The sequence below is a fragment of the Onychostruthus taczanowskii genome, unplaced genomic scaffold (genome assembly GCF_017590055.1).
Source record: "Onychostruthus taczanowskii isolate IOZ18803 unplaced genomic scaffold, ASM1759005v1 scaffold63, whole genome shotgun sequence".
In the NCBI taxonomy this organism is placed as follows: Eukaryota; Metazoa; Chordata; class Aves; order Passeriformes; family Passeridae; genus Onychostruthus; species Onychostruthus taczanowskii.
The window spans coordinates 865,556-893,075 of record NW_024504012.1 but is presented as its reverse complement, the minus strand read 5'-3'; the positions used below and the strand labels follow the sequence as shown (position 1 = coordinate 893,075).

The following is a 27,520-nucleotide window of genomic DNA, read 5'->3' as shown; positions in this document are numbered from 1 at the left end:
GCTAACCACTGCTTTTGAAGCCAGCTTCTGTGCAGATGCAGAATTGCCCCACAAGGGTGATGGTCTGCTGTCAGTGCTGTTTGAATTTGGTTTATAACCTCGTTCCCTCTAACAAGTGACACTGCTTCAGATAAAGTCAAACCAACTTTGCAATATTGTGTTTTTGTGGTTTTTTTTTCTTTTCCCCATTCTTCAGTGCTAATATCGATGGCAAATCCTGCCAGGCTACCACCATTCAGCAGTTGCAATTCATGAGCTGCATCAACCTTTTGCTCTAGCACTCCTAATTAAGCAATTTTAATGACAGGATTTAATGTTTTACACAGTCTAAATGAAGTGGAAAAAATATGAACGGATTTTTTTTCCTTTCCAGCACAAGATTTTGATCAGATAATTTAACCTCTGGGTGAAATGGAAGTAGGAGCATTTATGCATAGGTGGTTTTCTCTGCAAAAGCTTTACTTTAGTACATCTGTGCATTAATAGTTCCTGCTTGGCTTTGGGTATCCATTCTGAAGTTTTCTGTGTGTCCTCTGCCCTTCTGTTGTCAGTAACAAAACCCCAAAGCCTTTTGATACCCACTAATTTGTGACCAGCTTAGTGCCAACTGTGTTACTTGTTAATAAAGCGAGAATAAAGGCTTGCAATAAACAACTGCTCAGACTGCTTTTCCAACAGCAACACAGGTTTGTATCCTTTTAACCTGTTTAAATTTCTTTTGGTGGTGTTCTGCTCTAATTCTAGCTAATACTAGATGAGCTAAGTATGTGCATTGAGTGAAAATGGTCTCTCCTCTGAAGGCAATCTTGTGTCTGAATTGAAACTACCTGATATGTGATTAGGAGACATAATTATTTTATATAGGTTACACACAGAATTATAATAATCAGTCTTTTCTAAGGAATAGAAAGCCTGTATGACAGGAAAGTTATGTTTAGTAATGTAATGAGTGCCTTTTTTGACAGAAATGGCACTGTTAAATTTGGGGTTGTGCAGCTGATGGGCGTTCGCCCTCACATGAGGTGTTTTGAATTCTGCGAGGGAAGTGCTGCTTTAAATAATTATGTCTCTTATGGTATTGTATGTCATAATCACTTCCAAAATGCTTATCTAGTTGCTAAAGCTGGAGAGAAGTGAGCTGTTTGGTGCAGTACTGGATTTTTTAGTTTTACTTTAGTATGCCTGAAGCGAATCTTAAGCAGAGAGGTGTAGCTGGGGCAGCCTGAGGAGCTGCTGGTGAGACAGAGCATTGTTCCCCAAGTGCTTAAAATAATGAGAGATACTGGAGGGAAGATAAGTAATATTACGTATACTGGGAAGAAAGTTTGGTTCAGATCCATTAAATAAATAAATAAATAAAAGTTCCTTTTACCTGTAATCTGCAGGTAGCACCTAAATTAACTGCAGTGGGAGCAGGAGAAGCTGTGTCCCTCCTCATGACCCATGCTGGCAGAGGCTCAGCATCACCAGCAAGAATCCTCATGTTAATCAGGCATACATGATTCTTCCTCCTAGTTTCTAGTAACAGCAAGCTGCTCTGGTCCGGAGAGTGTGTGCTTGGGGGATATCTTGATTTGTTTAGAGTGACTTAGCCTTGATTAAAATAGGTTAATAGTTCTTCTCTGCATGTCTTGCTTCACAACTTGCACATTAGCTCCAGCATTTGAAAAGATAAATTTGGGCCAGCAGGAGTAACACAAAAAGAGAGAAAATTACGTGAAAGTGAAATACAAATCTCCTTATTTAATAAGAAAGGATTCAGCTCGTTCTTGGCTTTCTGTTTTTCCCAGGTTCATGCTTTGCTTGAAAATGCAACAGAAGAAATTTCAATTGCTGGGAAATTAGTAAAAAAAAGTGGCTGTTGGGAAATTTGAAGTAAATTTAGCAACTTTTCTTCTGCTGTTATAGCAGGCAGCAGCCAGCATTGGGAGCTTGGGCGTTTTCTTTTTTTCAAAACTTAAGAAAATATAAATATTTCACTTTCCAAAAGTAAGCAATGACTCAGAAATTTGTTTAAGAAGAATACTGCTTTGGAGATTCCTTTCAGATAAATGCTGGAGGTGCTGTTACAGGTGAAGGGTTGCAATTTGTCCACAGCTCTCCCAGCATATCCTGAATGTGAACTCAGACCCTCTCCGTGCTACCCTCTGCAATCACCCCTCCTCTTCCTGCCAAAATTATTCTTGGTCTTCCCTGAGTGGCAGAGATGTCTGAGCATGGCAGCAGGGACAAGGACAGTCTCTTCTTAAGCCCACCAGTAAATTTTTGGATTTTGTTATTCATAGTGAATCTATGAATTATCCATTCTGGAGTGAGATGGGGTGTTAAGAAAACTCTTTTTCATACAAGTTTTTGAAGTTTCTGCTGTTTTCCTTTACAAACAGATTTGAAGTAAGTTTATAATATATTTTCAGTCTGGCTGGTGCTTCTGTATTGATTTCAGGTAACACTTGAATGTGAAATTTGAGCCCAGTTCATCACGTATCAAAGTTAATGAAGTAATGAATGTGGCACCAAATGCCAGTGTCTCTGTCTTCCTCATCCCCACAAACATGTACTGTGTATGTGGCTTTGTTTATTTTAGAGGCCATTTCATTATACAGTCCTGTATCTCTTCTTGGATGGTTTAGGTAGGGCAGGACATGATCATGAGCTCCTTGTGGGAGCTTTTCTACTGATGTTCATAGCACTACATGCAAGTTTGCTGTGGTAAGAAATAGGTTGTGAAGTCCTTACAGAGGACAGTATTTTTTATTTTCTCATGTCCCCTGTATTTTGTCCTGTATTTCTCACCATCTCTGCTCTGAAACATTTTAAGCATCGTCAGGCTCAGAGAAAAGCAGAGTACCTACCACGTGCTTCAGCTCTGTGGTGTCTGTTGAGGAATGAATCAACACCAGCAGCTCTTCAGAAAGAATACCTAAAATCAAGGGAGGATGAAGCAGATTAGCTTAAGAAAAACAAAAAAGAAAAGAAATCAAATGCCAGAAGTGTTTGTCTTCCCTCACCCTTTGTCAGCAAAGGTGGAGTTTGTATTCTAATATTTATGTAGCTGAAGGGTGTTAGAAAATCAGAAGTACTGTGGTGCAACACAAGGGGTTTTGTTCACTCCTGTAATCCCAGTAGGTAATTCTTTTCTTTATATACTTGAGTCTTTTTCAACTTTTTTTTTTCTATTAGTCATTGGTAGCTTAATGGATTTCTTGATTGTTGAGCTCTTCTTTTTGATGCAGTATTGTTAGTCTTAGCATGCATTCAGAGTGACAGGAAGCATTAAAAATAGTCATTTCCATTTGAGATATCTAGAGATAATTTTTTACAGCCACTGTGTGAAAATAACTTGAATAGTAGCAGAATTATGTATTGTGAGAGAGATGATTTTACTTGTGAATTGGGTTTAAAGATAAAATCTGCCTACTTCCCAAGTCATGGATTTCCTATTCATTGCTCTGTTAAATTTAAACGGGAACAAGACTTAATCCAGAACAAAGATGATTGAATTGCTCTTAAACAGTGATGTAGAACATTACCCAGATCTCACTTCAGTCTCACAGTGCTGAGAAATCACAAGCGTGAGAGAGTTGCTTGTGAGTACATTATACAAAGAGAGATGCTTTATACTTATTTGTTGGCTCATTAGAAAATTAAATGCTTTCTGTCTTTTGGAATAAAGTTGTTAGGAGGTGTAGTACAGAATGGGTTAAACCTGTTTAGTGTATTAGCTAGAAATTGCTTTGGTATGCAGTAAAAAGGCTTGCTCCACTTGCAAAAGCCTCTGTTGGCTTTAAGCTCTGCCATAAACTGAGCTGCTCCTGTTTTTGTGTGGGATGGATGGATGGATGGATGAAGTTCCTTGATGCAGCTTTGATTCCTCTTTGAGAACCCAGGGGAGGACAAGCTCCAGCACTGGGCAGTGTGTCCAGCATGATCCACTGCCTCCCTTTGCTGCTAGCCCCAATAAAAAAGCATGCTTTCAAAAATTACTGCCTTGTTTTAACCTCTTATATTCTACCAGGAAGTGTGTACACCTATAAGGTCATCCTAAATCTTCAGTTAAAGCCTGGAGCAGAGTTATGGTATCAACTGGATTTTGCTCTTTGAGGGCAAGGAGAGAGCATGGTGGGGAAGCAGCTAATTAAAGGATTTCCAGGCTGTGACATGGAAACCTGACTGCCCCTGTGTTTATTTCAGGGCTCTTACCTGGGCACAGACTTTTACCAGTAAAGTTTGGAAGCTGGCATTGCTTATTCCCTTGCATATGCCTCATTTAAAATAGTTTTTAAGAAAAGGGGACGGGGTCAGGGAGTGGTGAAGCAGCATCTTGCTGTAGGGACTCTTGTAGGCAACAACACATTATTGGCAAATACCCTGGAGTTTAGGAGTGTATTCACAGCCAAGAAATTTAGGGACTTATTAATGGCAGTGCAGCTCCAGGCGCTGCTGCTGGCTGGCAGTCACTGAGTGAGTAAGAAAGGCACTGTCAGTGCCACGTTTAAGGCTTTGGGGCATGTGAGTGTGCCCCATGCAGCATCTCTTTCTTCTGGTTAGAATGATTTTGACCTTCTGAGTTAAACTTTTCCACTTAATGATATTTTCCTATTATGTGAATCCTCTCTTCATCAGCTTATTTGCATGCCTTACATCATGTTTCATTTAGGATTTGATACGGTCAGGAGCCCAGGATAAAAGACAGTGTATAAAAGGCTGGTGTAATCATGAAATTTTCTAGGACTGGAAGCTGCTGGGACCAGTTGGGCAAAATATTTTTTTTTTTTGTCCACTCTTGCAGTCTTCCTAGAGCAAAGTGGAGGTCTCTGTCTGCTTTAGGACAGCCAGCTAAATCAGATCGTTCCCCTCCTTACACATGTGTTATCCTGCAGTGTGAGAGCTCCTGCAGCATCCTCAGCTACAATGTCCCACCACGTGGGGACAGCCCTTGGGCAGGATTTTGTTTGCAGCATCCACAGCTAAGTATAATTGCCAAGTGTTAATCCAGCTCAGTAGCTTAGAGCAAGACTGTAATCGTAGTTATTGGGTTTTGTATTAAAATGCTCTTTTTTAAAAGTTCTTGTTAGGTTCAGCCAACTGGCTGTAGAGGTGATTGCATTCTGGTTGGAGGGATGTGCGAGAGTGGAGCAGGCTGCATGTCCTGAGGTTTCCCTCCCCTCTCCATTCTTGCTGCTTCAAGAAACAGTCATTTGCTTTATAGTCAGGTTTGCAGCTTTGATTGAAAATGACTCTGCAAAACCCCATCAGAACTGTGCATGCCACAGAGTCACTTAAAAAGAAAAAAAATCTAAAAGGCACCTTGAAAAGTATGAACTCCCTGGGATGCCATCACCTGTGGTTTGCTGGTGTCCCCAGGTAGGATCTAGTAAATCTTTGTCTGCCCAAAGAGCCCAGGAAAAAAAAGGAAAGAAAGGATGGAACTGGGCTGTCTGAGGTCTGGGAATGATTATTAAGTGCTGGCCCACTGCCTGACAGCTGTCATGGGTTTGCAGAAGTGAGACAGATCTGGGAGAGGCAGCTGCAATTGTATAGCTGGGAAGTTGGGCTTTTAATTGCTAATTGAAGTTACCATTTGCATTTGGGGTTTTCCTTTTTTAAAGGACGACATCATATTGTACAAGAAACTGCAAGCATTGTGTATTTATAGCACAACCAAACTGGCAACTTGCTCTTGCTGCTTTGCTGGTACATCTGTATTTCACCTACTGCCTACTTTTGCTTTCCCATCTGTATTTTTTATGACTTCTGTCCTGACAGCCCTTGTTCTCCTAGTCCTTGACTCCCCTCCCGCGCAGACATATGATCCCGTAACGTTTTCCTTTTTGTCTTTATAAACAATAGGCAAGCAGTCTGATAGCACAAGTCCAAAGTCAAGGGAGCTTTGCAGATTCAACTTGACAGCTCCTCTCTGAATTATTTAAAAGCTGTAAACAAAAGAAAGCCCATCTTACAGCTTCAGGTGCCTTCTCCTCTAGTACTGTGGAGAATGCCTGATAGGTGAATTCAGCTAATTTTGCCCATTTAAATCTATGGGATTAAGTGGAGTAGAAAATGCAGTTAGAACTCAGGGGCTGCCTCCTGGTATTCCTTAGGGGAGGGTAAGTTGCAGGGAGGTGAATGAGCAGTTTGAGGAGAGGGAAAGTTGGAAGGTGAATGAAAGAATCGAGAATTTGTGTCTAGTATGAATTTTGTGTTAAATTTGGATTTTTTTTTCCCTTTCACAATCAATGAACTTGTTTTAAGACATCCTGTATTTGCTTCTGACTTTAATCTCAGTCCTTGGTGGGTTTCTATGTTTGTTCTTTTTGCATCCTTTGTTTTCAAATCTAAAATGCTTTTCTACACCTGAATGACCCAGTAATTTTTGACTTCTTGGATGCATTTTAGTTGCTGTTTTCCCTCATGCTTCTGGATTCAGGAGTGTCTTAGATGGCTGAGATTAGGGAAGCAGGCAGAAGGCACAATTGAGTCCTCTAGATGATGCAAAGTTCATTATTATCTTTTGAATAGTTCATTCTGCAGAATGAAGCAGGGAAGATGCCATGCTTTGCATTTATTGTATTAAAGCTATAAAACTGTACTTTCATCATTCTTAATGCTTAAGGCATAGCTGCTGTCTTCTCACTCACTTCTCCCCTCAGATAAATGCAATGGGGAAAGCATCAGGAGTAGGATGTTGAAAGCAACTTCATGTATATCATCTTTACTCTGCATGATTTTAATGAAGTTCTTCACTTTTTATATAGTCAGACCTTATTAAAATGCATTTACTGTATTGTCTTTTATCAATACCATACAATATTGTCATGAAAGCTGATCATTTGAATTGTGGCTTTACTTTGAAAACTGACCTGCAAAAATGGCTTTGAAATATCTTCTTTCAGAGATTCCAGCGTCTTTCACTGTACAAAGCAAAGATCCCTGTCTTCCAAACAGCTTTGCAGGCATGACCTGGCCACAGTTCAGGTCAGCTCCCTCTTCCATACAGTTACAATAGATTTACAGAGCCCTCACTGGCTGTGAGCCAAGCCAGCCCTAAACCCCTTCTTGGCCACAGGTGTGTAGGAGATGGTTCTGCTGGCTGGGGAAGATACTCTGCTCTGCTGCCCCATCCTTACCTGTGCTTACCTGTACCATGGGAACAGAAGACAGGAAATGTCTTTAATACAAACTCTATGACTTGAATTCATGCAGGGAGAAGATTTAAGTATAACTGGAATTTACCTGGTCAAGAGAAAACTTGTGCTTGTGACATGAGATGCATGCTATCAGAAGCTGCCTGCAGGTGTTAGGCTCTGGCCATTTTTCTTTGCCATTCTCAACTTTATCAACATCCCTTCTTCATTTTCCTGTGTGTCCTGGCTAGTGAGAACATGTGCCTACTGCACTCAGGGCATTTTTGGAGCAATATCTTGAGGAGACAAAGTGTCCTATTTCCCAAGCCTAGGGAGGGCCACGTGCTCTGGTACAGCTTGCCCAGCCTTGTCTGCATTGCAGGAGGTTTCAGGTACGCAGGGCTGCTCTTGATCCTTGATAGCATTAGCTGAAGTGGATGGTGAAGGAGAGCAGCAGACTGTGAATTCTATCAAGATTAATGGAAATTTTTGTTTTACCTTAATTAAACTTTCATTTCTCAAATCAAAGTCCTTTTCCCCAAATCAGCATATGTTATAAATAGCATTAGTATAGGTATAATTTCATGAAGCTTCTCTGCGTGCTAATGTTAATGTTTGTGCCTTGAGTTTTCTCTACAAGAAACCATTTATCATTTCTTTTATCTCACCAGGTCCTGGTGAGGTGACTTCTATGATATGTGTGTATTGCATAGAAAATAAAAGGAAAAAATTTATAAATATATATTTTTATATAAATAGTGGTTTATGCAGCTACAAGTTGGGCCACCTTGCAGGTATCCTTCTCTGGTCTGTTCTTACCCCCAAGCAGCCTGCAGCCCTTTGGGTGGAAGCAGCCTCCAGGGATGAGATATTTTTGCTTTCCTAGTGTGTTTCTTCCTATTGCTGTAGCCCTGCTTTCCCCAAAGATGTGTAATTCCCCACACTCCCTGCCTGCAGCCTCAGCTTGAACATATGCTGTTGTTCCCTGCTTCAGACAGCACCTCAGTGCTGACACTTGGAACTGTGACTCCATTTCTGTTGCTATTAAATATACTGTTCTTGGCCTAAAGAGAAATGAAGACTTCGATTTCTATGGCTGCCAGACTTCAGGCCCATCCACTAACACAATTAGAAAGCTTGCAGATGCAGTGAAACCATCATTCTTCTTTTCCAGCTGGCATAAGCAAAACATTTAGAAGAGTTAATGTGTTTATGGAGCACTCCAGTCCCCCTGCAACATTATTTTGAGACCCACTAATGCAATGGTCAGGATTTAAATGCATGTCCAGAACTTTCCAAGTTGGTTGGTTTAGGATGCTGTTGTATCAGGGTTTGGCTTTGGTTTGGTGGTGGGGTCCTACTTAAAAATGGTTGGATATGTTTAAGGGATGTTATTACACATAAAGCATAGACACTAAAAATGTCAGAATTCAGGCTGGCCCCTTTTTGATTATCTCTGTCAGATCAGTCTTGGGAGTGGAGGTGGTTTTCATTAGAATGGGGTAAAAAAGCTACAACCTGCAGGAGATGAGATGTACTAGGTGGGTTTGTGTGGCAAGGTTTTGGTTGGGGGGGGTGAAAGGGTGGCTTCTGTGAGAACTTTCCCAAAGTTTCCCTCCTGTCCAACAGAGCCAGTGCCAGCCAGCTCCAAATGGACTGTGAACACTGGCCAAAGCTGAGCCCATCAGCGATGCTGGCAGCACCTCTGGGGTAATGTACTTAAGATGAGCTGAGAGGGAATACTGCACAACTGCATCAGGGAGAGAGGAGTGAGAGGATGTGAGAAACAATTCTGCTGCACACCCAGAGCTCTGTGAGGAAGGAGGGGGGAAGGTGCTCCAGGCACGAGGGAATTCCCTGCAGCCTGTGAGGCAGCTGTTCCCCTGCAGCCATGGAGGTCCACAGGGAGCAGAGACCCACCTGCAGCCCATGGAGAACTCCGTGCCAGTGCAGGTGGATGCCCAAAAGAAGGATGTGACCCTGTGGGAAGCCCCCACTGGAGCAGGCTCCCAGCAGGGCCTGTGGACATGTGGGGAGAGGTGCCCACACTCTAGAGCAGGTTTTCTGGCAGGGCTTGTGACCACACAGGGACTGACACTGGAGCAGTTTGTGAAGAACTGCAGCCTGTGGGAAGGACTCACACTGAGGCACTTTGTGAGCTGTCTTTAGTGGGAGAGACCCCATGCTGGAACTTGGGGACTCTTCCCCTTGAGAAGTGAAGGAATGGCAGAGACAATATGAGATGAGCTGACTGTGGCCCCAGTTCCCTGTCCCTCTCTGTCCCTGAGCAGGGAGTGATAGAAAAAATCAGGAGTGAAGCTGAGCCTGGGAAGAAGGGAAGGGTTGGGGGGAAGGTGTTTTTAAGATTTTCTTTTATTTCTCATTATCCTACTCTGATTTGATTAGTAATAAATCAGATTTGCCCCAAGTTGAGCCTGTAATGGTAACTGGAGAGTGATCTCTGGCTGTCCTCATTTTCACTCTAAGCCTGTGTGTCTCCTGTGTCCAGCTGAGGGAGGAGAGTGACAGACTGGCTTTGGTGGGCACCTGGCTTCCAGCCTGGTCACCCCACCATACCAGGTGTTGCCCAGACAGCTTGGCTGCCCCAGATTGTTGACAGCCAACCATATAAAGTGAACAGTAGCAGAGTATGTATCCATTATCAGTTTTAAATAAATTGATTTCATGAGTTTCTGCCAAAGTGTTTCCATTTTGCTGACCTAGCCATCCTGGCTTAGCTTGGCTCCCTTCATCATTCCTGACACAACCTGTGATTAACCCATCTTCCTGTAGTGATTGCCACCATCTCTGGTTGTGATGCATGAATAGTTCTTCCACTTTTGCCTTGAGGGGATGGTGACATGTCAGGGGTTTAGGAAGGTTTTTTTCCCAGCCTGTCCCACTAGCAGTGGCCAGTATGTAACCCACCAGTTACACAGCTGCAAGACCTCTGTCTCCAGAGGTTAGCTTGGGTCATTCAGGAACTCCTGCTTGCATGGGAGCCTGGTATGAAATTCCCTGTGGGCTGGTTGAGCTGTTGAAGCACCTGGAGCTACCAGACACTCATGTACATCTAGGACCTCAGACCAGCAGGTGAGTGTCCAGCATCTCATGAGCTCAGGGGTGTGGGTGTGGACTGTGGTGTGGGAAGGTCATAAAGTGTCCTTCAGAACCCCCAGCTGGGGATGTTGAACCGTGACTGGCTGTCACAATTCAGGGCTGGTTTTCAGCACACTTGATTGCAGTGGTTTGTGCCTCGATTGTTTTTAGGCAAGGAATGCAACTGGAATGGATTTCCCATCAGCACATAAGTAAATACTGCAGTTCCAACAGGAATTCTTATGAAGAGAGTTAAACCTCAGTTATACCCTCATCCCTGCCTTTTTTGTTTAACACCTCATTGGGAACATCTGGATTAACCTTGGGCAAATCCACCAAGTGTGTTGCTTCTGTTTCCCCACATGTAGGATAATACTTTACTACCTCACCAGGACATTTATTACTCTTAATTAATGTTGTAATGTGTCTTTGGTTCCTCTGATAAAACGTGTGGTGCGAATGCAAAGTTGTTTTTACTGATTGGATTATTAATTAAATGTGCACATATAAATGATTTATTGGCTTTAGAGACCTAAGACTTAATAATTTAAAATATTAGCATCAAGGTGGTTGGATCAATTTTAAGCCAGTTACCATTCAGCTATTTAGAGACTGAAACTAATGACACTGGGAAAGGAAAGGAAACTGTGCTGTAAGCATGATTTTCAAAGGTGAATTCACTAGAGGAGGAAGAGGAGATGGAAAGATGTACCTAGTACTGTGGAAGAGGCTGTTGAAACCAACAAGAGAGTGCTGAAAGTAAGGTTTTGATGAGAAATGCCATACCAGGGACAATGATCTCAGAAATACAAAAGCCCTATGAAGAATATGGGACAGATGGTCTTGGAAAGATCCAAGTGTTCTTGCACAAGTAAGGGAATTGCTGATTCAAGTGTGAAGGTTATTTGAAAGAGGGAGCTGAGGAGTGTTGGGTACAGTTGAGCTGGAAGAGAAATCACTGACTTGGAAGAAGAATAGAGAAGATAAGAGAGGTGGGAGAAGCATGCCCATGAGTGTGAAAAAGGCACGACAGAACCATCTGAACATGAAGCAGGGCTTTAGCAGATTGAAGTTTGCCTTTCACAGTAAGGGTAAGGGGACAGTGCTGTAAATTAAAGAGGACCAAGCAGCTGGGATAGAATAATAGGATATCATGAGTTGGAAGGGACCCACAAGAATCATGAAGTCCAACTCCTGGCCCTGCACAGGACACCCTGACAATCCCACCACATGCCTCAGAGTGTTGTCCAAATGCATACTGAGCTCTGTCAGGCTGTGCTGTGACCACTTCCCTGGGAGCCTGTTCCAGCGCCCAGCCATCTTCTGGGAGGAGAACCTTTCTCTCATAAGTTTCCCTGCACCCATTGTTTCCTAGTGCAGCAGCTGGGAGCTGTGGTCCTTGCTGTGCTTTGGGACTGGGCTGCATAGCTCTGGTGTTTGTAGGGTGGATTGCTTGTCTTATCTGATTTAGGGTAGCTTGAACAGAAAAGGCTTTTCACATTCTACTGATTTCTGTTTACAGCTCTGATCCCTGATGGTTTGCCACTAGTCTGCACAAAATCAAAATCTAAAAGTACCAGATTTAGATGATATGTCTGAACACTCTCATGCAGATTGGTGGCTGTTCCTCCAGATTGTGTATTTTGTTCCTGATGCGAGTTTGCAAGGGAGACGTATGCAATAGCAATATTAATGATAACACCCTGGGCTTGATTTTGCCCCACAGTGCACTGATGGGCAGGGCAGCCTGACCTTGGCTAGGGAGAGATTAAATACATCACCTCCAGCATGACGTAATGATTGACTGCAGCAAACGATAGGATGGGAAGGGGGAAGACATTGGCAGTAGGAATGCAGGTCTTAAACTGTGCAGTTGTTAAGCAATGTATGGTATTGCATTGCCAAATGAATATTTGGGAGTTTAAGTCTTAAAAGAATTGATGCTAAAAGCTGTCTTCACTAAACTAATGCCTTGCCATTTCCTGTGGTTTTACAGTATTGATATTAATGTTGTTGTATGTTTATGTATATGTTTTTTGAATGCTTATTGTAAGCTGTATTTATATACTGCTGCCAGTTCCTTCAAGGTCTTGACCATATTTTTTATGGGGAGCATCTGATATCCCAGAATTTATGACTATAGGAACAAGTAACTTTAGACTCCCTGTCACAGATAAATGGGGAGTGGAACTCAATATTCCTACACAGAGAGGAGTGGAAGACTTGTGCTTTGGGGGTGCAGGGTTAACAGCAGAATAATTTGGTTTTATTGTATGTCTCCCTGCCTTGCCTGATGGGGGAGTGTGCAGCAGCTGTTAGAGCTGTGTATCTTGCTTTGCAGTAGATGCAGAATAATAAGTGTCTAATGAGATTTTCCCATCTTGGATTCTAAATAAGTTAGATGCTCATCAATACCAGTTTTGTTCTAGAATGACTAAATTGCAGAGGCAGTTGCCTGTAATATATCAGCAGTACCTGGGGTGGGCTTTGCTGGCTGGCTCTCCTGCCTTGCAGAGCTTTCTTTGCCTTCTCCCCATCAATCTCTTTGGCCTCCATTTCCATCTTGAATTCAGAAGATGGCACAGAAACAAGGAAATTGATGGCTGTGTACAGCACTGGGTATGTGTGTACTTCTGTTTTCTTCTAGCCCTTACTTCAGTTGCCTTGTTGATGTTGTTTTTTGAGAGCTACATGCAGAAATGAAAAGGGCATGTTAAGAAGAAGAGGTTTCTCACTTGGCTGAGAGATAGCTTACTGCTTATTTGAGTGTGTCATTGGAGCAAGCCGTGCTGCTCTCCTGAGGGCACCCATGAGCTGTGAATGCAGACCTGGGTGTGCATGATAACAAATAAGCTTCCAGTTACACAGCATCTTCTTCTGCTGGGTTTGATCTGAATAGAAGGAGAAAAACATGTTGTAAAATCCAAAAATGAGAAGACTACTTCAGGGAGTAGGAAAAAGGGCTGCAGTCATGTGTGTTGAGTTGCAGCTAGACATACCAGATGTGGAAGTGTCAGAAAACTTGATAAAGGCATCCCAGGTGCAGAGGTTGGAGTCTGGAATTACTGAAAAACAAGGGAAGGTATTCAAGGAGATGCTGAATTTCTACCTGGACAGATTTCCTAGTGAGATGCACTTCATCTTGTGTGGAAGCTGCAAACTCTGCATGATGTAGAATGATGTAGAAAACACTAATTTGTTTGAAAACTTTTTTAGAAAAAGCTTTAGAGTGTGCCCATGAATTCTGACATAAGAAGAAACTATATATATGTGTATATGACTGTAAGCAAGTCATTCTACAGAAAGTGAGTCAAAGGAGTGCCATAATCTTTAAATCTGTGGCTTAATATTTTAGGAAAGATCCTTGTTATGCTGGCTGGGTATAATTGTGTAGCATTTGTGAACTTGAAAACTCAAAAGATAGAAAGAAGTACAGAAAACACCTTTTTCAGATGTATTGAGTTTTCTCTTTTTTTCTGGGGCCCAGATAAGCCTAAAGAGGCTTTATCTCACTGTGTACAAAGGAATTACCTTCAGAACTAGATAAAAATACTGTTTCTGAGGATTAAAAGAGACAGTTTAGGCGTGCATGTTCTGTTCCAGGTTTAATACCTAAAGAGTTGGGTGTTGCAGCTCCTAAAATATTTTGGTACAACATCTTTTATATGCCAGACCTTGTTCTGTAAAGAAGCACTTGGTGTAAAGTAATTAATTTCTGCTTGAGCCTGACGTTCACAATATAGATTATAAATATTCCTTTAAATTTGCTCAGAAAGGATTAATGTTAGGTGAGCACGATGGCATAGAAAGTAAATTCTGGTTTACAGAGAAATAGAGGTTTGTGCACCACTTCAACCAACCCACTGGGCACCTTTCATTGATAACAGTTGTATCACAAAAATAGGGAAAAAACCCCAAAATTTGCACATTGTCCCATTGGGAAAGGATCTAATGAGTTCAGCTTTTCAAAACCTCTTGATTTTTGTACATTGGACATTCATTGTGTTTCCTGGGTTAGAATTTGTAATTTTCTTTCAAAACCAAAAAGCTGACTTGTGTCATACAGCAAGAAAATAACCAGGGCTCAAGAGAATTAGAGTGAAAAGCCATTAGAATCTGCTACTTACAAGATGAAGAGCAGTCAAGCAGTGGTGCTCTATTGGGGAACCAATTTTGCACATTTACATGTGTGGAAAGACTTTATGTGTGACATTGATGGAAAAAGTTTTGGTGAAATATATCTTGCATATGGTGAAATATGTCTTGCAGACAGTCTGCAGCTCTGTCCTAAAAGCCAGCACTAGAGTAGTAGTTGCCACCTTCAGTAAGGAAGGAGTAAATTTACTTAAATAATGGAGTTGCTGTACAAACAGCACTAGATTTAGTTCAACTATATACTTTTATTCTACATGTAAATAACAAGACAATTGAGTGCAAGCTTTCTCACCCCGGTGATTTTCCCACTGATTCAACAGCTTTGCTTAATTAGGCTCCAGCTCCTTGGAATAAGTGTTGAAAAACCAGCCATTTGTTAGCCAAAACATCTGCTGGGGAGGGAAGGTGAGAAGTTGTTATTTAAAATAAGGTCTTTAAGAACCCTAACTCTGAATCCATAGAACAAACCTAGCTGAAAATCCAGGAAACTCATGCTTATCTGAGTGATGGCTGTGCTGGAAGTTTGAGGTGAATCAATCTCCTTTATTTGTGCAGAAAAGAGGGATAACAAAGAAGTGCAAACATTATGGCCTGTAACTATTTATAATGTGGTGAAAGACCCAAAAATTATTTCCAGTCCTTCATGTGAAAATGTGCACATATAACTTGGAAACACATCCATACTAAGGAATGATCTCTTCAGCTTTTCCTTCTGATTTCTCATTCAAGGATTGATATGTGTGGGATAGCAAGGGAGGAATAGTCTCAGAAAGGATTGTATTCAAATGGAAAAAAATTGTTAGTGATTTGTGCTCATCTTGCCCTTTTTTGAGGCCTTTTGGGACAGGTTTGATGTCAACAGAGGAAGACTAAGATGCTCAGCTGTGATTTTGCATGAGCCCACTGGTGAGAAGGATGTGTAGCTCCTGCAGCTGTAGCAAGGCATCTTTATTGGTGAGGAGGAGTAGCAGAGAGGAGCCCTGCAAGTACTGGGAGTGTGGAGGGTCTGTCCAGAGCTTTTCCTCACTCCCTGGAGCTGAGCCCACTTGGCCATCAGTGGGTGTCCCTTCAAGGAGATGTGTGTGTGGTTTCCCAGTTGTCCATCTGGGATCACGTTCATTTAGGTGTCCTCTCCTCCCAGCAGTGTTTTCTTACACAAAGCTGTAAAGGAGTGGAAGAGCTCCAACTCAGCTGTCATTGACTCCCTGTTGCACTGGAGCAGCTCTGACAACTTTTGAGTTGTTCAGCTGAGTTTCTTCAAACCTCACAAAACATCCAGAGCATTTCTGATTGTCTTAATGTTGACTACTCTTGGATGAATACCAGCAGTCAGCCAGACTTTAATTCTTCTCTGTTCCTTTCCTGTACAAATTGCTTCCCCAGGGCCATCCAAAATAGGGCTCATCTTGGAGGGAAGGAAATCAGTGTGCTTCAAAACCCAGCTGTCACCAGGTGAATAATTCCTTTGAATGATGAATCTAGCAGGTATCTCATATACTCTGGAAGGTCCTAAACTTGATTTTGTTTTTCATTGCCATCAAGAATGTGCTGCAAAAATTTCTCTTTTTTTGGTGCAATCAATGAAAGTCCCTTCAAATCCCGTGGGTGAATGCTCTAAAGTTGCTGTGGGTCCAGCAGTCATATTCAGACTGGAGAAACAGGGATGTGTCAGGTTCAGGACAGAGGTGCTCCTGTCACGTCTGTCTTTGCACTCAAGACCAATGTACAGCCTCATTTTACATAATGGATACCTCCTTGTGAATATGTATCCAGTATGTGTAATAACAGAAATTCGTGGTGGTGTCAAGTTCTTCCTGTGTCAAGGAACTGCCCTTCAGATTTCCCATAACACTGTCTCTGCAGTCCAAAAAAAAAGCAGGCAGATGCAGAAAGTTTTTCATAGGTCTGTTCTAGTCACAGAACTTCAGCCCTGGAGCATGTTAGAGCAGTTCTGGAACTGCACCCTATATTAACATGAATCCTGATATGCACCTACATTTGCCAATTAAATTTTCTAGTTCATAGTAACACTAAAAGTCAAGATGCATAATTTTGACATCCCCAGAGCTTTTTTTCTATTGCCTTAAGAGAGCCAAGATTCTAAATGCTGAGATTAGCAGCCACACAGAACAAAATATTGCTATTTGCCAGGCAGCAAATCCTAATCTCTCAATCTTTGCTATGTTTGTTCATTTTTCTTCTTCAGTCTTGTTTTAGCAAAAGCAGCTTGTTCTTTCTGCCCCTCCTGCTAAGAGGGGCTGCAGGTGCACAAAATCTTGTCATAGGAGAAGATTCATGTGTAGAAGAGTCATTTTAATAACTGCTTTCTTCAAAGCAAGATTACTCAGTTGGGTTGGGTCTTCCACATGCCCAGTGCCTCTGCTTTGGGAGCTGCTGGCTCCTGCAGGCAGCAAGAATGGAAGGGATGAGTAAGGCCAGGCTTTAAACCTTCTTGCCCTGCATAGAAGCACCAGCTGGTTATGGTAAAGTAGAACATGCAGCCACAATGGATGGTGAGGCCCTGTTTTTCATGCCTCAGTGCTACAGGTAGTCATAGCAGTGTGTTTGGGGAAAAGGTGTTCTGCCAGTTCAGTGGTGATGGTGGTTTTCTTGTGAGGTCCTGGTGATTCCATTCATACATGTCCTGGCAAAAAGATTGGTTTAATGTGCGCACAGCTACGAACCTGCAGATCTAAACAACTTCATGTCTTCTTTAGGTGTTTAACACATTGAGTATATTGACTGTTTTACAGGCTACATGAAAGGAAGTGAATTGTTTCTTTGGAGGATTAAAAACAAGTTACTTAGCTGTGTTCCTGGAGAAGCAGTGCTAGAGTGCCTTAACAAGCAAGTCACTGTTCAGTGACAGATTTGGTGCTAATTTTGCTGCTGTCTGCTTCTGTTTACATCTCATGGTTGTGGATGAAAGCAGCAGAGCAGTGATTAGCTCAGACCCTGCTGAAAAAAATCCAACACCCAGGGGCTTCTGAAGAACAAGGGAGTGAGAGTAAATTACCCTCTGGCATTTTTATTTTCTTTAGCAGGTAAAACTGTTCATTGGAACAGAGTTCATTTACAGTGGCACCCCAGCAGACTGCAGCAGCAGGGTGAATTGCCAGTCACTCACAGTGCAAACAGGAATCATTCAAACCCTGCATCATCTGCACTCAGGAGTTCAGGTCTCCTGCACTGCACAGTAGATCGCTGCTGGTCCCTCTCCCTTGCTTCCAGAATCCTATGAGGCATCCTGGTCCCTGTTTCAGTGCCCAGATAATATTTATATCTGCTTCCCCACTCCCAGAGGGTTTTGATTTTAATGTTAGAAGCTGAGAGTTCACTGCATTAGATTCTTAGCCACCAAATTAAAAGAAATTGCAGTATATTCTTCCTTTGAGGATATACTTTCTTTTCAGGAGCTTAGACTTGGAGGATCATTAGTGAGATAATGTCAGTTTTAACTAATCCTCTAATGATTGTACCAGGGTGAACAAATCTATCTGTGTCAGTTAGCCCAGTGGTCCACCACAAGGCTATTCTTACCTGATAAATGGATTTTCACACTGAAGGGGATTTTTCTTCCTTTGCCCCAAATCTGGAGGCTGTGCAAAGTCCTGAACTTCATGGTGAGGCAGCACGCAGCCAGCCTGGGGCTGTGTTGAGCTGCTTCCCCACTCCCTTTGGAGCAGGGTGTGTTCTAGTCACCGAGTTCATTAAAAATGCATGTGTTAAGCGATGGGATAATTACAGCAAGTTTGTCTGGGGATGGATAGGAGCAGCGACAGAAATTTCAAAATGCGTCTCAGAAAAGATATCAACTGTCTTGAGAGAAATCATTTCGCTGCGGGCGGTTCGGCAGCGCGCGCGGCGTCTGCTGGCACGAGGACGGCTGCAGGACCCCTGTCTGGGAGCAGTGCTTCTCCCCACATCTCTGGGGCTCCTGCCAGCACCCCAGTGCTTGTGTGTGGATTTCCCTGTAGATTTTGGATAGGATTTTGGCTGGGGAGAGTGCATCTGTGCTTGCTGGTCACGTGAGGAACGCGGTCTGGAGAGAAGACGCTCTCTCTTCTCCAGCTTTTGCCTGGGGGTTGCCTGACTGATGCAGCAGACCATTAATTTGCAGTCAACCGGGATATCTCCAAATGCAACTCCATCAATTGGCAGGAGGTAAATAGATGCTGCCTCTCTGCTTAAGGCAGGGCTGGAGCCCTCTCTGTTTATCTTCCCTTTCAAACTGGGTGCATCTGCTGTTGCTGTCTAATCTCTTCTCCTGTTTGTTTTGCTCATCTGGAGCCTCTTGGCCTCGGAGCTAGAGGGGTTTTGTAACGGTGATTAGTTGGTTTAGTTAGGGTGCTGGAGATCTTTGTCCATGTGCTGCCAAAAGATGAAATAACTATTATTTTTATTAGTCCACCTCACAGAGAGGCTGTGAGAATTAATTCATGTTTGTAAATTGCTTTGGAGATTTAAAGCTCTGTACAAGCACTAAGGATTATTGCTTTCTAATTCTTCAAGGTAGTATAACTTATAAAGACTTCTAGCCTTGAAACATCTCAGATATAGGAAGAGTTAAATCCCTTTGAAATTAGATATACTTCTAATGTTTAAGATAAAAATAACTACTTCTCTGATGCTTCATCCAAAAAAAAGAGGCGGGGGGGGGGGCAGGGAAAGCAATGGCAGGTTCTGATAGTGCCTCTTTTTTTTTTTTTTTTTTTTCCAGGAGTCCAACGTGCTTATTGCTGCTAACAGTCAGGGTACAATTAAGGTAAGTTATTTTACACATCTTGCCTTTAAACAGTTGAATCTGTTGATAGCAAAGAGCAAGGTCAGAGACACTGAACAGCCAGGAGAAACCATTAGAGGAGGTCAACTTGGCTGTGGAGGTTTGCAATTTAAATGATGTATTTGCCTCTGGCACACAGTGGAGTGAGCAGGCAGTGCCCCAGCAGTGAAACCAGCTGCAGTGAGGTGTGGAAGAGTTGCTGGTGGCCATCCAGCACCCACTGCTGCTCCCTGGAGTCCTGGCAGCACAGAGGGCCTCGCACAAACACCTTCCCAGGCTGAGTGGCTCTCATGGCAGCAGAGGCTGAGTGTTAACTCACCAGCATTAACCCAAGCCCGTGCTCTGGCTGCTGCAGAGGCAGCAGGGCTGAAAGCTGAGCTCCTGGGGTGCAGCTGGCTGGAGCAGCACTGAAATGAGCAGGGATGCTCCCTGTCTTTGACTCTGGTGCTCACATGGGTGGTAACAGACAGCAGCTGCCAGCATGGGGTTTTGTGAAAGCATCAGCCTTCCCTGTGCTTAGTACCAGGTTTTCAGCTCTTTAATTAAGTCTTCCAGAGTGTCTGTTCAATGTATTTCTGTCTGTGGAATGTCAAGTGATACGGAGAAGACTGTCCTTTATGTGTCTGTCAGCCAAGCAAAACCAGTACCCAGGGCTGTACCAAACTCAACCCAAACCCAGAACTTTATCCCACATTCTGCACAGCAGCACTGACCTCCATCATGCTGTTAGGTTTGGTGCTTAATGCCCTAAGCTTGTAGCCCAGACCCCTGGCAGCATTCTGGAGCTGCTGGTAAAGACATTTACTTGCTGTCTGCAGAGTTTCACACTGCATTGTCACTGTCATGAGGCTGAGGTCCTGATTGTCCCTTACATCTCTGTGGCAATAGCAGTTCTCTGGAGCCATACCAGAGCTGCTGGTCTGAACATGGGAAAATCACTAAAAATGCAAGACCGGTGAGAGACCTGAGTAGTCTGTGTTTAATTGCATGTCAAGATTTTTTTCCCCCTTTTTTAGGACACAAGTGGCTGGGTTACTCCTGTTGCAGCATGTGATGCTGTAGCCTCTCATTCCTAGGGGATTTATTTATATATCATGTTTTGGAATTGGTGGGTGGTTACTTTGGTCAGCTGCTCCTTAGGAAAATGGACAAAATGCACAGAAGCTTTTGATATTTTGAAGTGAATCCAGCAGCAAAAGCAGTGATTAGAGAGGAGAGGTTTTGCTCACGCACTTTGCTTGTTAATGAGAAAAGGTAGACAGAGAGAAATGTGCAGACAGCCAGGGCTGTCAGAACTCTGGTATCTCCATTTGCCTTTGACAGCATGCAGCAGGAAGGTGGGATGGTCTGGGAAGGGCCTGGGTGTGCCCAAACCCACCCCACTTTGGGGACAGATGCCACACTGGGCATCACCCATGAGCTCCAGCTCTAGAGCTTTTCCCAGTGAAGCCAAACCAGGTTCAGGCAGACTCTGTCAGCCCCACAGGCACTTTTCTGCTGTCTCTAGTCCTTGCCTTCAGATGCTGCTGTTCCATCCCGGCCTGGACAAGGGAAACAAGAGCACAGAGGGCTGGGATGACAAAAGCTCTGATCTCTGTTACAAGATTTCCAAGAGCTGTGTGCTTGAGATGAGGGGAAATAAGGCAGCTGTGGATGGTTTTGCTTCGTGGCTAATTTATCATCACACAAGCAGACATCAAAATTGGGATGCTTGCCAAGTGCTTTTCCCATCTGTGGGATATTATTGCATGCTGGTGAATAAAGGGTAAGGGGTGGAGATGGAAGGGTCAGTCCTGTCTTAGAGATCTATATGCTGACATAGGAAATAATGAATGTCATAAATTGCTATTCTAAATGTCTCGTCTTCCTTACTAACCAGGTACTGGAGCTGGTATGAAGGGTTTTCTCTCAAGGCATGAGGTACTTGGTCCTGCTGATATGCTACAGTATTCATCTGGGAACCACAGTGGGACAAGAAACCAAAAACACCTTGATGTTCCTCCCCAAAACGATCATGTTTGGGTTTTTTCCGTTTATGGACTTCCTAGGACATTTTGAGACACTGGTAGCACCAGTAAACTGTCTGCCATCAACATTAACTCCACAGACTTTGCTGGTGGTGGTGGTGGTATGGTTGTCTAATTTTTATGATAGGAAAACAAATTCTTTTAAATAAAAACAAAAGGAATAATAAAATTTATTGAGCCACAAGCTGAAGCTGGAAGATTGTCTTGTTGCATAAGAGAACAGATTTACTTGTGAAGGGAGCTTACAGGAGCACACAGGGCTGTCCTCAGTTGCACATCTCCAGTTACCTTCATCTGGACTCTTCTTCATCCCCACTGGAAAAAAGAAAGTCTCTAAGCCTTACCTGGACATGCAAGCAATCCACTTTGAAATCCCATCATGATACAGTTCTGTTGTTCCTTTGATTTATTAATTATTTTTTAGATGCATTATATGTTGAGAAATGTCACCAAGGTTGGCACCACTGGAGACTGAAGTCCTCTAGTCATCAAGAAGAGAAGGACACCGACCCTTTCCTCCTCTCTCTCCTTAGACCCCTTCCTTGCCCCAAAGGGGCAGTTCCAAAGGAGAGGATTAAGTTGTCCTCCTGTCCATGTGGGCCACCTGCCACCAGCAACGTGCTGGGATGAGGGAGCCTGCAGTTCCTGGGACCTGGACTGGCCTTGCCAAGACAGCGTGGGATAAAGATCTGCCTCCCACTGACCTGGCTGTGTTTGACTGTCTCAGCTAGAGGAGGAAGCTTCTAGATCCAGTTACCAAAGCCCCGCACCACTCAATCGCCTGTGTGGTCTGGTTGTGTTTGCCCCTCTCTGCACACCATGGAAGCCAAGCATCTTGAATGTTGTAACAAGAGAGGGGATGGAGTTGGTTTGTACCGTGTTTCAGAGCCATGATATAAGTAGCCTTATTTTTAATGGTCATGCATACACTTAATTGTACATATGGAGGGGGAATAAACCGTGAAGCTGAGAGTTGTTGTTGCTTTCTTGGCAAGATAGCAGAGCAGATAAGAAGGTGCAGACAGTCTTCACAAGCAGCAGCCAGGTTAAACTGCCAGGATTGCTGCCAGAATTCATTAAGCTCCAAAGTGCATTTGGTGGGCGTTGCATCTTTTCCGTGCTGTGGGTGTCAAAGGTGCAGTGCAGACAGTGATACCTGTGGGAAGTGTTTTGGTTTGCAAACAGAATCCTTTTCCATTCACTCACTGCAGAACGTGTCTCCTTCATGCCACAGGGGCTGAGATTGATGCAGGGACCTTGCACAGGTCTCTTGTCCTCCACATGTTAAAAGCCTGACTCTGACTTCCCAGGAGGATTGTGTAATCTTCTCACACCCTTTGGGCACAGAGCAGGGAAGAAGAGCAAGGATACTCTTGAGGATATGAGTAAAGAAGCAGGGATATGAAGCCTTGTGGCAGAATTGGGGACAGGTTCTGTCCTGGTTCAGTGTTGGTGCATGTTTCTAGGGGGTCATCTGTGCTCCTTCAGAGGTAGAAGGATGTGGGGCACAACATCAGTAGCTCTGGAGAGTCTAGTCCAGTGGGGAGAAAAGTGGTGCTGAGTTCCAAGGGAGAGGTGGATGTGTGGCTTTTAAGTGCTGCATGCTGGTTTTCTTCCATGATTTCTGGTGTGTCACTGGGCGGGGGGAGAGTGAGGAGAGAAGGAAAGGAGAGGGAAGAGAGCACAGCAGCTTGTGTCCTGCTCGGGAATGCTACCTGCAGGTCTCCCTTGTATGAGTAACCTGAGTCACTGTGGCAGAAGAAAACAAAATTGGTTCCTTCTGCCTGGTGGCAGCTGTCTGACACATGCCACTGAGCGCTAGTTTGATTTCCATTTTGCTGCATTTTAAGAGAATTTGGTGTGGAGTGACTGTGCTGAGCATCCTTCCCAGCCAGCCCTCTCCAAAGGCAGGCTGATGTGACGATCCTTTACCATTGCTCTTCATGCTTCCCCTGGTTTCAGGTGTGGGTTTCCCCCAGCCTCTGGCTTGTTTATCAGTGCCTAATAATTTATTTTGCAAACTGCCCTGGCTGCTGTTGTAGCACCCAGCCTGGTGCCACACAGCCGCTGTTGACAGGTGACCTCATTCCTTCTCTCCCCCCACTTGAAGATCCTCTGTTTTTTAAATTGAAATTGCTCTGACAAAGCCAAGATCTTTAAAACAGAAGAAAAAAAAAAAAAAAAAGCAGCTGTTTTGAATGCTGTAAGGTTACTCCTTGAATTAAACAGGGAAAGATGTTTAACATCGGATGCCTTTATTTTTTCAGTTTTCATTCTGTTTCAATCAAGATAAAATGCAAATTTAGTGTCTGGCCCTAATTAGAAACACAGCAGCTCATAAACACAAGTTGATGGCACTTTTTTGCCTTTGTCTCTTTGTCACAAGAGGTAATGCTCCTTATTTTAATCCCCTTAATTTTCTTTCCTTCAGGTAACTTCACAGTTGGCAAATTAAGACGCATATAATTACTGTAATTTTGTTTGGGTTTTTTTTAACAGCATGTGGTCAGTATTTTTTTTAAATTAGTCACCAACTCAACAAATGGTTCCTGTCAGGTTTTCAGCCTTTTTAGAGTTGGGGGGTGATTGATTTTGGGAGGGATGTGCAGAGGTCTTTGGTCCAACCCTCTGTGCAGAGCAGAGCTTACTCAAAGTTGGATGAGGTTGCTTCAGGGCCTGGAGATGTTCACAACTCAACCAAGCACGGATAAAAGATTCCCAAGTCCCTCTGGAAAACCTGTTCCAGCACTTAACCACTCTCCTTGTGGAAGTTAATTGCAGATGGTGGGCATTTGGAGTCTTTATTCTCACTTTCTTCTTTTGAGAAAGCCAGCTTACAAAGCCCTTGACTGGAAGTTGCCCCAGAAAGGTTTTGCCTCCAGCTCTCGTGTCCTTGCTAGAGGTGTTAGGTGAGTCAGATTTTTTGAGAAAGGGAATTTAAAATCTTTCTTGGCCAGCCAGCATCTTCAATTAACTTTAAAGCATTTAACAGAAGAGTAGGAGGAACATGCCTCAGTGCTTAAAAAATACAGTGCTGGAGGAAATTGAAAATGATGGTCAGTGGGAAATCTACATTAATATCAATATGTCAGGGCTCCTGCAGTGAGTGTGGCCAGCTGCTAATGCCAGTGTTCAACCCCAGTGTGGGAGCCCTGTTTGCTTAGGGTAATTTTGTTTAACTATGGAAGGTCATAATGACATCAGCAGATAATTGGGAAGGCAAATTAATTCCTTTAATTTGAAAGTCCTCTTTCCTTTCTCATTGCTTTTCTGGAGGCCAGAAATACCCAGCAAGGACCTGCAGCAGTCCAGGAGTGAGCAGAGTGTTCACTGTGGTGTTTGCCTTGGAGAGCTCCTCTTGTGTGTCAGCAGCTCCCGGTGTCCTGGCAGGCAGTCCCGATGGCATCCTGCCTCCTGCCAGCCTTCACCACTGCCTGCAAAGCTTTTCCTTGAGGCCAGCCTCATGGCATGTTCCTCGCCTGATCTCAGAGAGGGGTTTTCCTTCCTCTCAGCAGCGTGGAGACCACGTCCTGCATTTGTTAATGGAACGTCTGTAGGGATCAGGGAGTATCACCTACCTTAAAAGCTGGGGATCTGAGAGGTTTGCCTAGTGGGAAGATGAGCTTGAGACCATGGGATCCAAGTTAGAGCAGCATCAGTGGCATAAAGACCAGAGCCCACATTTGTGTCCCAGAGAAGCACCTGTAGCACTAATCCCTCCAGCCTTCTGGTAACCACCACCACATGGTTTGCTTTAATTTTGCTTTCAGAGCAAGCTGCAAATTCTTGAAGTGATGATCATCTCGTCTCTGTTCAGTTACAAGGCAGTATTTGGGTGTGTTAAGTGTTTAAATTCTTCTTAATTTAAAAATGGTTAGTTGGATTAAAGAAATATTAATTCTCTGCTCTATGTGTTAACCAGCCATTTGAATTAAGTAGGTCTTGCCAAAAAAACAGTTTCAAATCTCTCTATCTTGGCTTTCACATGTTAAATCTGGCTCTGGCTGATGGCTGGCCATTGTTACTCAGCAGAGGCAGGACAAGAATTTGCACTCCAACATCAAGCAGCAGGGAAAATTTCCTAGGAGGGGAAAGAAAGGGCTGGTTTTTTGACATCTCTTAGAAATAATTTGTGAGAAGGAAAACTAGTATGAACTTTCCTGACCAATGTGCAGGGGAGGGGGAGAAGGTGGTTCCACCTCTCCTAGACTGCAGCATCTCGCAGGACTCCCTGCATCAGGTGAAGGAGGGCTTCACATGCACATCACAGCCTCTCATCTGCCTGGAATAGAAAGTCTGCAGTGTGCCTGCTACCATCAGTGGGCTGTGGTGGAAAATAGCTCATCAGGGAGTGATGGGACAAAGCCAATCTCATCTGATAGCTGCTTGCCTAAAACCTCTGATCCATGCAGAGAGAGACAGGTTTTATTCATCTCTCAGTTCTGCCTTCTCCAGTGTCTCCCAAATCTTTTCAGGGAGTTGTATTTCCTCAATGCTGTTGTTTGACTCCCCAAATTTGGGGGTGGAGACTTGCATGAATAGCAGAGGAGTGTGAGTGCCGTGAGCATTTTTAACACCATCATCCTCCCTGAAATCCTTCCAGTGCCTCCAGCCATCCGAGAACTGGGGAGCACACTGTCTCAGACAATAATTTGGGAAGATAATTTGAGAAATAATTTTGGAGGTAAAGGCTGTCCTTGGGAGACCTGAGTAATAGCACATGACAGCTGAAACTGAGCCAGCAGCATGAACACAACACGAGTCCCAAACCCACAAGCACTGATGTGCCCTTGCAGCCCCAGGAGCCTTTAATCCATGAATTAGAAGTGTTTGTCTCAAGATTAACTCATCATAACCCCCTCAACATCAGGAGCCTCCCGAGAGGGCCACCCAGCAGGGTGTGTGTGCAGGGAGCCACGAGCACAGTGCTGGGCTCTGAAGGGCTGAGCCATGGAGGTGTGGGGGCACTGGAACCTGTGTGTCCCCTCCTCCAGGCCCCTGCTGAGGACAGTGACCACCGGGGGATGAGCAGGCAAGATCCCAGCAGCTGTCTCTCCACTGGGAGATGGGCAGGGCTGGGTAAGGAAAATGCTCAGCAGCTCTGATTTTGTCCTTAGGGGCTGTATTTCAACAACAAGTTTGTCTTGATTACAGCGCTTAATCTGATTGTCAAAATCTCCGTAAAACCATTTATGTTGTTTTAGAGGGAAAATACACTCCTTTTATCCCCTTAGACCTGAGCAGGAGCTGGTCTGAAGCCACCAGGCCAGCTGCTTCATCCCATTCCCAGTGTCCTGGGTCAGAGGCATGTGCTGGGGTACTGCCTCCAGGGATGAGCCTTCACACCCCCAGCATGGTGCCAGGGCTCAGCTACCCATAAACTACTGAGACTTATTTTGTTCATTGCTTAATAGTTGTGAGAACGATTACCAAGAGCCAGTGGCTCTTTCCTGGTCCTGTGGTGACCAAAAAACATCCTGAAGCTGGCATTGATCTGCAGAGAGCAAAGCAGCCCATGCCTGAATGGGGCAGGGGGTGCTGAGGGGAAGTAAAGCGGAGCTGACCCTCAAAGCCAGCAGAGCATCACGCTCCAGCTGGCTCCAGACGGGCAGCCAGGCCCCTGAAATGGGCCAAAGCCCAGCAGACCGTGATGGCACAGCCCCAGGGAGGGCTCTCAGTCCTGGGAGGGACATGGGACAGCCCTCCCTGGGGCTGTGGGGATGGCAGGGGGGCATGCCCTGCTCCCCAGCTCTGCACTGAGCAGGAGGAGAGCTGGTTTCCAGGCTCTTGAAATGGGATGAGAAATGACGGGTTGGCGTTGCCAGCGAAGGGCAGTGGAGCCAGGAAGAGCTGGGAGCACCACGTCTGTTTTGTGAGATCTTAAGAAGCAGCTTCTGTCTGGTGTCAGTGGAGAAGACATCCCTGCATGCCCCAGAGAGGAGAGGAGAGGATAGCATCGATTACAACCTGTCCCCACCCCCTGCTTTTCTCCTGTTCAGTTTTTTTCCCTGTAGGAGATTAATGGGAACTCTTTGTCTTCTAACATGACTGTACCTTATGAATTCCCTGTCTCATCCTCATCCTTTAAATTATCCACATAATAAAATATGTATTCAGTGATTCCAGGTCATAATTTGATCTGCTTAGGGAAGAAAAGGAATGATAGAGAAGGGTTGCCAGCATGCTCAGCTCTCCTCCATTTGTCTTTATTTATCTTCTTTTTTTCTAAAGACTTGTGTGCAGCCAAGTGATGGAAGTTCCAGTACCTGTGTGCTGGTTCCTTGCAGGACAAGCATCCCCCTCATGCCCCCCAGCTGGACAGGACCCACTGA

General features: G+C 44.0%; 1 protein-coding gene and 1 non-coding gene across 3 annotated transcripts in view; both read left to right on the top strand.

The window, feature by feature from the left end:
• COP1 (COP1 E3 ubiquitin ligase) overlaps positions 1–22,158 on the top strand; it is a 123,330-nt gene extending 101,172 nt beyond the window's left edge. For both annotated transcript variants that reach the window (XM_041420182.1, XM_041420181.1), the window contains exons 19-20: positions 19,099–19,143; positions 21,041–22,158. In XM_041420182.1, coding sequence (XP_041276116.1) covers positions 19,099–19,143; positions 21,041–21,058 — 63 coding nt within the window. In that variant the 3' untranslated portion in view covers positions 21,059–22,158. The remainder of the gene's footprint in view (positions 1–19,098; positions 19,144–21,040) is intronic.
• On the top strand, positions 4,731–4,865 carry LOC121344346. Its single transcript, XR_005953822.1, has one exon.
• Positions 22,159–27,520: the final 5,362 nt, after the last annotated feature.